Source organism: Xenopus laevis, chromosome 4L, assembly GCF_017654675.1.
Source record: "Xenopus laevis strain J_2021 chromosome 4L, Xenopus_laevis_v10.1, whole genome shotgun sequence".
Classification (NCBI taxonomy): domain Eukaryota; kingdom Metazoa; phylum Chordata; class Amphibia; order Anura; family Pipidae; genus Xenopus; species Xenopus laevis.
In genome coordinates, this window is record NC_054377.1 from 97,635,029 (window position 1) to 97,648,969 (window position 13,941).

The 13,941-nt window shown below is 38.8% G+C and overlaps 1 protein-coding gene across 1 annotated transcript; it reads left to right on the forward strand.

Annotated features, from left to right (window-relative positions):
- Positions 1–6,538: 6,538 nt before the first annotated feature.
- Positions 6,539–11,860, forward strand: hccs.L (holocytochrome c synthase L homeolog; the record flags this gene model as incomplete). Its single annotated transcript, NM_001087111.1, is given in 7 exon segments — positions 6,539–6,598; positions 7,234–7,455; positions 7,923–8,056; positions 8,440–8,588; positions 9,163–9,282; positions 10,316–10,402; positions 11,278–11,860. Coding segments are annotated over 6 exon segments (906 nt in total). The 3' UTR covers positions 11,477–11,860.
- Between the last annotated feature and the right edge of the window lie 2,081 nt (positions 11,861–13,941).

The window sequence follows — 13,941 nt, forward strand, 5'->3', positions numbered from 1 at the left end:
ACTTCAATTAATTCATATTTTTATAATTATTTCCTATTTCTCTGTAATAATAAAACAGTACCCTGCACTTGATTCTAACAAAGAAAAAATTAATCATCATTGGAGGCATCCCGATTCTATTGTTTATTTAAAGTTTACATGATTTTTAGTAGAATTAAGATATGGAGATCCAAATTACAGAAAGATCCCTTATCCAGAATACCCCAGGTCCCGAGCTGTATTAGAAGTCAGGTTGATTTAATGAAAGGTAAATAATGTAAAACATTGCTTTTTAAGTACTTTATCAAACGTTGAGAAAACTTAAGCTGAACAAAGTCTTTGAAAACATTCAGGGACTAATGGGAGATTGTAATGGTTCTTGATTGTGACTTAAATTAATTCCAACTGATCAATACATAAAAGAAGAAAACCATCTTCTCAACAAAAATAATCCCTGCACCTGCTGGTACAGTAGAAGTCCTTATAAAACCCTACTTGAGGTTTTCATCAAGGTAAGTATTTAAAATTATAAATAATACATTTTAAAGTTAAATATTTCTGTTTGCCAGTTGATTGAAGGCTCCATACTGATGAAGGGAACCAATAATCAAGGAAGACAGCCACTCATTCCACTGATAACAGTTCCTGAAATGTAAACAGAGCTGTACTAGTGGAGGAGTAGCAAAAGCACTAGAAACTCAGAAGTTTCGGAAGAATCAGAACATCACTCCAAAACAGGCATGGGTCAGGCTCAAAGTCCAGTATTAGAACCAGGGATCAGGAACCGGATATATGAGGCAAAGCAGGAGAACATGCTTAGTTTACTCAGGCAATGCAGGAGTTCATTTAAAAGTGGAAAAGCTTTTATTGAAGCTTTCTTTGTACCATGACTCAGGTGCATCCATGGCAAATGCAAGTATCACATATTGATGCCACAAAGAATCAATGATGATGCTTAAGTTGGGTGGATGTCTGAAAATGTGCCTGACAACTGCTGATCCAAGGAGAAGTCCAACTGTATTTTTAAGGTGAGGCCCCCCCTGAGGCAATTGGAGACAAATTCAGATGAATTGTATTATCCCTCTGAATCAACTGTAAAGTTTTATTTATTCGGAAAGAAGTTATTGAGTAGTTGAATTAGGTGGAAGTATTTCATTTTTATAACCACCACCATTCTATAAATATTAAGCAGGGATTTTTTTACAACTCAGGATAACAGAAACCTGGCAAAAAGTTTAGGAAAAGGTGTTTTTGTAAACGATTGCTTATTGTGTGTAATTCATTCTCTAAAAATCTTTCATTGTCCCCAGAAAGCTGCCAAGCACTCAAACTGTGTGCTTTTTGTCTTGGGGGCTTGTTGCAGAGTATCTTTAGTCCAATAAGGACACAATCCATTTCTGGCAGTTAATCCTAGCCAGTGATCAGTGAGAAGGCACATGTCCAATGGAAGCCAGTCCATGGTCCTTGGTCATAGTGCATGCTCATAGTTGACCATCGCTTAGACCAAGGTTGGAGATGGAAGTTGCAATTCCAAAGATAGAAGCAGCCAACATCCTTTGGATACTGCAGTTTTCAATGCGGTACAGGGCCACAGTAAAGTTGGGAAAGTTGCCAGTGATGTCATGGCGACAGGTCCTTGGGGCCTGTGCACTGGTGTTAAGGGAACTTCACCACTCTCTTCATAGTAAAAGGCCCCACAAGCCTGTTCCAATCCTCAAGAGGGCAGTGGATATAAAAAAATTACTCTCAAATATATTGCATAAAACAGCTCGTATGTAAAACCCTGCTTCATGTAAATAAGCTATTTTCATAATAATTTTAGTAGTATGTGCCATTGGGTAATCATAAATAGAAAACTGTGATTTTAAAAAATAAGGGCAGCCCCTTGTATCATGTGATTCACTGTGCACACAAATATACCAAACAAACTATACTTGTTAGGTCACATGAGCCAATTAACAGACAGAGTTCTGCCTTTTGCTTCCACACTTCCTTCTGTTAAAGTTAGGGTTGTAGTATTTCTGGTCAGGTGATCTCTGAGGCAGCACAGAGACTATCACAAAATGGTGGTTCAAGGTACGTTTTCAGATGCTGACATTGCTCAGACTTAAAAGGATAGTTTACTTTCACGTTAATGTTTAGTATGTTATAGAATGGCCAATTATTAGCAACTTTTCAACTGGTCTTCATTTTTTTATTTTACATATTTTTTTTAATTTGCCTTCTGATTCTTTCAAGCTTTCAAAAGTGGGTCACTGACCTCTGTACCAAAAAATGATTGCTATATGAGGCTACAATTTTTGCTTCTTTGTATTACTTATCTTTCGATTTGCCCCCTCCCTTATTTATATTCCAGTCTCTAGAACCCCCTACCTGGTTGCTAGGGTAGTTTGGACCATAGCAACTAGATACCTGCTGAAAAAAAGCAAAATAATTAAAAACAAAACATAGAAAACAAAAAGTGAAGACCAATTGCAAATTTGCTAAAAATATCAATCGCTACATTATACTAAGAGGCCAATTTATCAAAGGTCGAATTTCTAATTCATTCATTCATTCAAATAGGGGGATTACAATTTGAATGTGTGAATTCTGAAATTCTAAAATTCAAATTTACTATTTCACCCATCATAAATCTGCTGTGAACTTTATTTTTTTTTTTAAAAAAAATTAAAGGGTGTGGGGGGGCAAATCAAACATGAAAAGACAAATAAATATTTCTGTGTCACAAAGTTATACAGTTATTCAAGTTACACAAGACTGTCTAATATCCTTGACAGCTGGTAAGATAACAAAGTATATGCCAACCCTCTCCCCTTGAATGATATTGACAATATGTAGGTCTCTGTAATTAGCATTGATAACATATACTTGTATAACAAAGAAGTGTATTAGCTAGTACTTTTCTTTATGGTTAGCCAGTTCATCCAGGGGGCCTCAAATCATGTAAACTTTACTGTTAGAAACTCTATTTTGATATATTACTTCATACAGGGGGACCATTTTATTAACCAGTTGCTTCCAGGCCATAAATGTGGGGGTGTTGAGTCCATCTGATGTAAAACTATTGTTTTCTGAATACAAAAGTTATAATCTAAAGCAGTGTTGTCCAATGTCTGTGGTACAGAGGACTAGAATTTTTTTGATCTACGTGGTTAAACCACACCCACTTTAAATAATGTTTTCACAATCAATGTTAAGATCATACCCACATTAATGGTTGTAGCACGCACAAAACTAAATGGTTGGTGAGCCCATGACTAAGTGCCCTGAGTGGGTGTGAAATGCGTAGGGTGGATGGAGATGCAAATATAAATTTTTTAAACTTTGTACAAATAAAAATATTTTTTAAACGATTTTCTCTGGTCCTGTGGATCCGTCTGAGTGCCGGTCGGCCCTGTCTCTTCGACATATCATATATTAATACATAATCAATATTCCTACTCCTCTATGGATAGCACAGAAATCCCCAGTGCATGATTAAACACACGGGGGACCCTCTAAGTATTACTCAAATGCTAACAAACCCTTACTAGGTTCACCTCCTGCAGGCAGAGCATGGCGCACACAGACAAAGCAGGCAGAGTTTGGCACACATGTAGCATAGGGCAGGCAGAGTATGGCACACACAGGTGGCATAGGGCAGGCAGAGTATGGCACACACAGGGAACATAGGGCAGGCAGAGTATGGCACACACGGGAATAGGGCAGGTAGAGTATGGCACACAGGGAGCATAGAGCAGCCAGAGTATGGCACACACAGGGAGCATATGACAACCAGAATATGGCACAAAAGGGAGCATTTGGCCGCCAGAGTATGACATATACAGGTAGCATTGAGCAACTAGAGTATGGCACACACAGGGAGCATAGGGCAGGCAGAGTATGACACACACAAGGAGCATAGGGCAGGCAGAGTATGACACACACAAGGAGCATAGGGCAGCCAGAGTATGGCACACACAGGGAGCATAGGGCAGCCAGGGTATGGCACACACAGGGAGCATAGGGCAGCCAGAGTATGGCACACACAAAGAGCATAGGGCAGCCAGGGTATGGCACACACAGGGAGCATAAGGCAGCTGAAGTATGGCACACACAGGAAGCATAGGGCAGCCAGAGTATGGCACACACAGGGAACATAGGAAAGGCAAAGTATGGCACACACAGGGCGCATAGGGCAGGCAAAGTATGGCACACACAGGGAGCATAGGGCAGCCAGAGTATGGCACACACAGGGAACATAGGGAAGGCAAAGTATGGCACACACAGGGAGCATAGGGCCGGCAAAGTATGGCACACACAGGGAGCATAGAGCCGGCAGAGTATAACACACACATGCAGCATAGGACAGACAGAGTATGGCACACAGAGTGAGCATAGGGCAGGCAGAGTATGGCACACACAGGTAGCATAGGGCAGCCAGGGTATGGCACAAAAGGGAGCACTGGGCAGCCAGAGTATGGCACACACAGGGAGCATAGGGCAGGCAGAGCATGGCACCCACAGGGAACATAGGGAAGGCAGAGTATGGCACACACAGGGAGGATAGGGAAGGCAGAGTATGGCACACACAGGGAGCATAGGGAAGGCAGAGCATGGCAGATACAGATAGGGCAGAGCAGTCACAGGCAGAGCAGGGTAAGAGACAGGGAAAACTAGACCCTGCCAGAAGCACAGTAGGAGGGGGACAGCCAATCACAGCCCTGCAGTCACGCAAGCACAGACAGACTTCAGTTCCCTATCAGGTCCTGCTAGCTGCTGGTTCCTGTCCTACAGTGCAGTGAGCTGAGAGACGCCGGCTCTCCTGCACAGCCTGGAAATTCAGGGAGCGGAAGTGGAAGAGAAGGGAGGGATTATTAGGGTTTTTGTGGAAATATTCAATAAATTAGCGCAAAACACTACTTTTTTAAGCACAATTCTATATCTAAATGAGTATAATGCCCTGGTACGTTCTTATTTTTTACACAAAATGTCTCCTTTGAGGTGATGCTCAGTAAGTAGTGATAACCAAAATGAAAAATTCACAAAACTGTGAGATCACAGAAATGCATTGGTGAATGAAAGTCAAAATTACATTGATTTAAGTCAACCTATACCTCTGGGAACTGTAATGAACTCTAGTTTCATGCTTCAGAGAGCAACACTGGGCTCTTTATTATCCCTGTAAGGGATCGTGCTGGAGCATTGATTAGCATTGATGACTTGCAATCTCTACAGTGCATTATTTGTTTATAACTGACCATATGATGATTAATCACTGATTAGCTATATTGTCCCTTTCCACCAGGGGGCTCCAGTTATTAGTCCATTGTCCAATTGAGCCCTATAGAATGGTGGTCTCTGCTAAGTAAAATGGGGCTCCAGTTAGAAAAAATGGTCCATGGCATGCTGCATTACACCCACAATCCATCCTTCCTCTGCAATGCAGTACCTGGTAATACCGGCATCACATACATGTGTGTGGAAGCACATAGTGGTTGAATAGGAACAAATATTGCCAAATATTTTGGCAACACATATTACAGTATTTGTAATGTTTGTACCAATACTTGGGAGTTCTGGTTTCTGTAGCAAGAGGTGGGGTTGCTATCCCCATGCCCATGGAGTTCCATGGCATAGACCCCCAGTCATTACACTTTTTTTTTGGCTCTGCATCAGCCTCTAGCTATTGCCAGTCTTACAGTAAACTGCCTATTGCCAAGGGTTCCAGGTGTTACCAGTCTGTCTGTATATAGGCCTCCAGGAATCACTAGTCTTATTGAGCATGGGCCCATGGCTATAACAATTAAGTTATTACCAGTCCTTAATGTGCATGGTTCATTTGTTGTCATCAGTATTCGTGTGCACGGTCCTCTGTTTACTGCGTGTTTACTTGATTCTGTGTCAAATTTCATTTATTGCCACTTTACTATAGAAAGGCTTCTGGCTTTTACCAAATTGACTGTGTATCTGCCCCTAACTGTCCTCCTGGCTGGTCTAGAAGTCGCCACTCTGGGTCCCTCTGGAGACAACCTCACAATTTTAGAAGCAATAATCACAGACAGCCCCTGATACTAAAGGTCCCACACCAGATAATCCAAATTTAATTCAGCTAGAAAATGTTTCACCTCTTTGCGATGGACACAGTCACTACCACTTTTGGTGGCAGATTTGTCTTTCCCAAGAGTCAAAGGGGCAATCCTTGTTAAAGATGAGTTTAGTGAATAGGGTTTTTTGGTTATTGTTTTCATTACAAAATATATTTTTTTTGGTTACTTGAACTAAATAGGATTGAATCTACTCTATGCATGGTCCTTGCTAGGAAGTTAATAAGATGTGTACAGTCTAATTTTCTTGCATAAGTGACTCCTGCTAAGAAAACAGTTACAACAAAGGCTGAAGGAAGGGGGGCATTGCTTAATTGAAAAATTAAAGCAATAAGCGAGCCTAAGTGCAACAAACGAGAACGGGCTATTAGTACTTTCCGACAGATACACTACTCATTATAACTACTAGAGGCGGAGCTGAAAATCCATATCGAGTCTTGGCACGCTACAGATAAACGCGTGACGGTGATGTCATAACGGTGCGCCGCATCATTTAGAGGTTGATAGTGCTGCGAGTCGGTAAAGGGCAGGTAATTGGTTTCACATTGAGAGAAGGTAGATTTGTGCTTATAGTGCTGTGATTATTACTATTGTTATTTATGTGCAACGCACTTTTCTGTTATGAAAAGGAGGATTAAGGGGACCTCGAGGTGGTGACCTCTATGGGTGATAATCTTATAAGGAACATGCCTAGCACAGGAGGTGGTCTCTAACATGTGTGGTGTCAAACCTGGGGGCTCCACGTGGGAAGGTATCTGGTGGTAGATGAAATGTAGTAACCCTTGGTGGGCTGCTGTTTCTGAAAATGTAGAACAGATTATGGTGGTCAAATAGAAGGTTTAGTTCATTTTGCCTGAAATATGGAGTTTGAAGTAGTGTAGTAATACTAGGCCCTTGTATTAGTAATAATGTAAAACATATTGCTCTGTGGCTGGGATTCAATAGGTAGAGTTAGAATCTGAGCAGTGATCTCTTAAAACTCAGTGAAGATAATTTGTGATTTAGCTAAAAGACTCCTTCACACTGTGAGAGTGGGGTACGCGGTACACTTAAATGGCAGCCAGAGCACACAGAAAATATTAGAAATGTGGAAATGTTGGCATTGTCTGTGTGCATTTATAAGCAATATGAGCCTACAATGTGTGTTTCACTTTCTGATAAACAGCTGAAATGGGAGCTTCAGCATCAAGTGCTCCTCTACAATCACAGACATCTTCCGAATCCGCAAAGACCCACCCAGTAGATTCGCCTCCCCCAGGATGTCCAATGCATCAGAAAAAGATGGACGGTATGGGAGCTTCACCTGTAAGCCTATCAAGTGCTCCGTCTACTGAGTCCGCAAAGACCCACCCAGCAGAATGTCCAATGCATCAGAAAAAGATGGAAGGTACGCCTTAAATGCTTGCTTCTAATCATCGTATTTAGTACAAACTGATGCTAGCTACTTGTAATCTGAATGTTACCAAATCGGTTTTGTAAGATTTTTTACCTTAACAGTTTAGTCGTGCTCTAACCATTCAGTTTTAACTGAAACAAGGTATTTTTCCAACAAAATCATAATCTCTAGAAAATTGTAAAATAAATGCTACTTCTATTCACATTTACCTTGTGGTTAGTAAATGTACCAGGCTGCAATGTTTGTGTTTTTGCTTAGCTGCCTACTGCTTCCAGTATCCTAGTTGGAGTGCTAAAATGTGGCATGGTTTAGGGCCTATCAACTTCAGAAGCATTGCCTGTATACTAAGCCTGTCTCTATGATATATCATTTATATTTTTTGTTAGACATAAGGTGATTTTTGTGGGACATTAGTGGGTTTTATTTTTCAATTATTGTTGTTTTTTTTTTTTTTCTAGGCTGTCCAATGCAGAAAGAATCTAAGCAAAATACAGAAAACTGTTCTGGACCTGCACATCAAGAAGGGGCCTATGGATATGTTCAGTGTCCAATGAGATCAGGAGCAAAGGATGATATTGATCCCAGCAATATGGTATGGTGTGATTGTAAGAAACACGTGTGATCTATCTTTCAGTATTAATACATCTGTCTCCATTGTAGGCATTTTTGGACATATTTTCACACCAGTGTTTTTCTTACTATTCTTCATAATTCATACATTGCACTGTGATAAAATAAGTTCCTGGACCTAATTGTATGTTTAATATTTGTGATGTCGTAAATGCAGTTATGGCAGCATTATCTCAGCACATGTATTAAAATATCTTCTAATATTTTTTTTGACAAAGGATATTAGAAAGCAGCAGAGAATCTATCACCCTATTACTTTTATAACATTTGCAATGTAAATACTCTGCATCCTGTTCTGCTTAACAGTTATCCCTTTGTTAAAATTTTGTGGTCTTTTATTCATAGATGCCACCTCCAAATCAGACTCCAGCTCCTGACCAGCCATTCAGTTTGTCTCTGGACCGAGAAGAATCTACCATTCCACGATCCAGCACTGAAAAAAACTGGGTGTACCCCTCTGAACAGATGTTTTGGAATGCTATGTTAAGAAAGGGGTAAGCCTTATTCTGCTCTCTTTCTAGGGTTTCAAAATGCAATGCTTTAATCTGAAAGGGAAATAGTGGCAAAAGTTCAGTCTCATCCATTAGTTCCCTATAAGCACTGTAATCTGCTAAAACAAATCTGAAAGGCCTTTCCTTCTAGATGCAAATGCCAATGTAAACCATCAGATAACTTACTAATTATTCTTTACTGTAACTTCTACAACCATTTACATAATTGCATTTGACAGTTTTTACATTGGTCTAACCCAGTATGTCATTGTATGTATGCACACAACTTCCAAGAGGGCATCTGTGTGAGTTGTACATGTACAGTAGATAGTCTTAACGCCCTCATACTTGTAAGCATGCATACATACCATCAAGAGTAAACATTAATTTCTGATATAACAGTATAACTGAATTTGAGATATATATATATATATATATATATATATATATATATATATATATATATATATATATATATATATATATATATATATATATATATATATACATGCAGACATATTGGTAAAGTTAACACTCTCTTGTATTTAGCATTTTTAACTGCTGTGTTGTTCTTTAGATGGAGGTGGAAAGAAGATGATCTTAAACCTGAAGATATGACAAACATTATCAAAATTCACAACAAGAACAATGAGCAGGCCTGGTCAGAAATTCTGAAGTGGGAAGCTCTCCATGCCAAGTTAGTTGAACTATGTTAAATGTCAACCACTATAGGTGTATTTCATATATAAAAGTGAATGTTTATTAAAAGTATTCAGATATTTTTCTTAAAGGTATATAAGATGCTTAAAATACAATGCTTAGTGGATGTAGTGGATGCTTAAAATACATGGAAAGGCTGAATGAGTTGGGGTGACAATTTGTTAGGAACCCATACCAAATGATTATAATCGCTTAACTCTGGCATTTTTTGCTAAAAACTTTGTGGCTGCCCTGGACTATGTGCAAGTGCATGAGAAAAAAATGGAAACAGAAAGCCAGACATTTGCTCTATTTTGCATGTGTCTATCCTGGAGACAAGCAAAAAGATGTCAGCACTCGCTAGAATAGTATCTTGAGCATGTTCGTTTTTATAGAAAAGGAATGCCAACCTAGGGTCTGAGGTATGATATTCACTGGGGGTTGCCTCATAAATTGGCAGTGACTTGGCCTTCCCTTGTCCTTTTAATATTCCTTTTTCACATATAGGGTTTATTAGGGTCTGAAACCTCTCTGAAGCTTAGTGAAACCTGGACAGGCAGTTTTGAGCCAGATAGCCACTAGTAAAAACAAGCTGCCAGGTTCACAACCTGACAGACAGACAGGTGGCAAACCTAGATTTGAATGTTTTATTAGTGTGCTTCAAAAACACACCAAGATAGAACAGTAAATACAAAAGCGTTCTGAACCCAGTGGGCACAATATTTATGGAAGCACTTTGAAGCTATATACATAAATATTGCCTATCAATGGCTTATGGATGCAGTAAACTAGATTTCCTGTAGTGTCCACACAAGTGCAGGATACTTTAAAAACTGCATAGTAGAAGGGTAGAAGATCTGATTTGGTTCACGCTTGTTCGAAAGAATCCATCTTTACCATTGGTTTTTGATACTTATTCTGCCTACTGCATTTTGTAACATGGTTAAATCGTATTTTCAGTTATTTTAAAGGGCAAATGTTCCACTTTTACAGAAGCTGTCTTTTTTTTTTTTTTTTTATTAAATATATAGAGAATGTCCTTGTGGTCCTTCATTGGTTCGTTTTGGAGGAAAAGCAAAGGAGTTTTCTCCAAGAGCACGGATGCGTTCATGGATGGGGTATGAATTGTACAATTTATTTTGTAAACAGAAATCGGTTTAAAGGTTTACCAAAGGCAAAATATTAAACGGCTATATATAAATATGTGTATATATATAAAAATATATATGGATATACGATTAATATATTATACAGTTAATTACAGAGTTAAGTCTGCTACACACAGACAAATTTTGCAACAATTGGAGCAATTTATCGAGGTCCAAACAACTGTTTGTGCCATTTGGCTGTTCAGGTGAACTGCCAAGCTGCAACTTATTTTTCAGACCTCAGGCCAAACATTGGGATTTTGAAGGCAGGGTTGCCATATGGAATGGTGTGGCCATCCCTAATACCTATCTGGCCATGAAGAAATGCACAAGGCAACCAGAGTTTTTTACTGGCACCCAGCAGTTTATGATGGCTTTTGAATTCAGACGCTGTGCCACCACCATTTGCAATTCTTTTATGGTCAGATACTTTGTTAGCTCATGATAAGGCTACATATATGTACATCAGCTTGCTTTAATGCCAGCAGTATCTATAATCCACTGCTTTGGTCTTAGCTTGAGGATACAAATTGTGATGCATGGCACACAGGCTTTAGCCTATAATTAGTAAATCTCATTCCTTTTAGCTGAAGAAGTTCCTTTGAAGCTATGAAAGTGTCATAAAGGGGCACAGTAGGATTTCCTTTAAATAATATTTGTAATATAATGAACAGGTCATTCATGACAGTGCAAATTAAAAAAATACTATAAAAAAAGCAGTTGATACTGCAATGCAGAAATTATAATAGCCTGTGCTAAATAGAAATCAATAAATATCTATTTATAAAGTAATTTAATTGAACCTATAATGTACTTCTAAAAGCTTATTTTTCTAATTTCTTCAGGTATGAGCTTCCGTTTGATCGGCATGATTGGATTGTTGACCGCTGTGGAAGAAAAGTTCGATATGTCATTGACTATTACGATGGAGGCGAAGTCGATAATAACTATCAATTCTCAATTTTAGATGTCCGTCCTGCATTTGACAGTATGGGTGCCATCTGGGACAGAATGAAAGTGGCTTGGTGGCGTTGGACATCATAGCCTGGTTGCTTTAAAGTCATCTGAAAGCCTGTTATAAACTTTGAAGCTGCTTTATAATAATACAAGATCAGACAAGTGGACTTTTATAAGTGCAATTTGAAAAAAATATTAACTGTATTTAAGTGATATCTCTCACATAAACACACACACTTACGTTAAGAAAATAAAATAACCAGTTACAAAAATGTTGTTACAATATAAAGTGTGAAAGAGGAACTTCAGTCCAAATCAGGTAATTTAAAAGTGTAAGCGCTCATTACACATGGTTTGTACCCTATATAAGTTCAAAGTGCTGGAGAAATACTGGAAGTTTAGTTTTGCACCATTTCTAATGCCAGTGGTTGAATGGTTCAGTTCCTAGAGAATAACAAAAAAAAAAAAAAAGCGAGGGAGTTGTAAATGAGGGAATAAAGAAACAAAAAAAAAAAAAAAACTTTTGGGCTGATTCAGCCTTATCTGTTAAGGATCACTCTATCGTTTTTTCATCTTCATGGTCACTGTAATCATTATGACCAAAGAATAAAAGTAGTTTTAATCTTTAAATGCTTATTTTTGCAAGTGTCCAATGATTTTAACAGCACTAATATAAAAAAGAACATGGGGTTTATCTGTGTATCAAGAGGCAGCATTTGACAGGTTTAATACATGCTTTGGGGGATGCTCCCTTTAACTAGAAGATGTAATCGAGCTCACTCTTTTAACATAACCAGAAATACTGTTTCTCTACATGCAAGATTTGTGCAGGAGTCCTTTATTTTGGTATTGTTTGTCTTGAAGCTGGTTATTTACATCACTATACAATCATTCACGCGTTTTGTGCCACATAGGGGCACTCAATCATAGGTTAATTTTGAACACAGTACACAAACTATTTAAAGTGATATTAACCAATCACATTGAAGGACAGAACAACCACACATGGAGGAGTGCCACATGAAGAGATTCTCATCTCACAACACCCCTTTGTAGAGCTCATGTGTAACTTATTGGTTTTGGCCAAAATGTACGAATAGTGAGGTGTGTGCTGCTGTTTTACCTGTAGTGAATAGTAGCAACTTGTTCATTGAGAGAACATGTCCAGGTGACATGGAAGAGTGCTGTAAGGTTGCTGAAACCCACACCATGTATCATACAGTATTCCAAAGGGTAGGGATCCCAGTCCAGAGCGCGTTAATAATAGTTTAAGGTTTGTCCTATTTTTAAAGGGGTAGTTCACTTTTAAATAACAGCAGTCTTTATTATTTTTTCAGAATTACTTTTGAATAATTTAAGTGTTGTGTTTTGAAATTATAAATACTATGTGGTTGCTAGAGTTTACCTCAACAGTCCGGCAGCAGTTTGGAAGTCAAAATGGAACATAAATAGGTCAGAACCTCAATACAAAGGCATGCAATACTATAAATATAGCCATCAATGAAAGCCTTACTTACTTTTTGAGTGCCAAGCTCAATGAAGCTGACAACCAGATCGCAGTTGCAGGGTAGAAAAGAGCAAGCAAGATGGCTAATCATTTTAATACAAAAAAGGAGGGTTGTGGGTTTGAATTGATCTAGGCCGCTTTGAGCTGCCAAATATTTTTGTCCAAAAAAAAAAAGATGAGAAAAATTATTGTGCTTTCTATACTAATGATCCCCAATGCAGCACAAAGCAGCGGAGGCAGGATCCAGCCTTGCAAGCTTTCTTATACACATAATACCCCGGAGCAGATGGCCTCCATAGGGATGTATGTTATATAAGACATGAACAGAATAAACATTTGTAGAAATAAGAATACAATTTCACTAGGCAGCTTATTGCATTGTGCATTTTTAAGAACATCTTTAGTGTGTTGACAACTTTTTGAGTGTAAAAGAAAAATGATTCACATTTTGCGTAGTTTTTCTGCTCTGTCATTTATTTCATTCCCCTGGAGGGCTTAGTAGAAGATGCTGCCCTACATGTTCATTGGTTTCTCAGGAGATAATTACAAGTGAATATTTAAATCCTAAACTACAACCAATTAGAGAACCAGTCCCACAGTGTGGCCAGGTACATACATTATTATGCATCATATTGAGCACTGGCATCTAGTGGCATACTCCCAAAGTACAATCATTTCTACTTACAGATACTGTAACATAATTTTACATTCTTACTTAAAGGAGAAGGAAAGGTAAAATCAGGGGGCGCTTGGAGAAGAGAAATAAGACTGGTGTGGTACAAGAAGAACCTAGGCGAGTGTGTTTTTTGAAGGAGAGGAGAACCAGTGAAGAATACAGGTAAGCAACTAAAAACACTTGGGGTGCCTAAAAACTTGGCATCTACACAGGCCGCAAAGGCCCGGGCCTAAGGCGGCATAAATTAAGGAGGTGGCATGCTGCCCAGCTGCAGGCGTAATTGGCTTGATTCTGGAGTGCTAAGTTAGATGCTTATTGCTCCAGTAAGAAAGTATGAGCATGCACACAATATTGTGAGAGGGAGGGGGC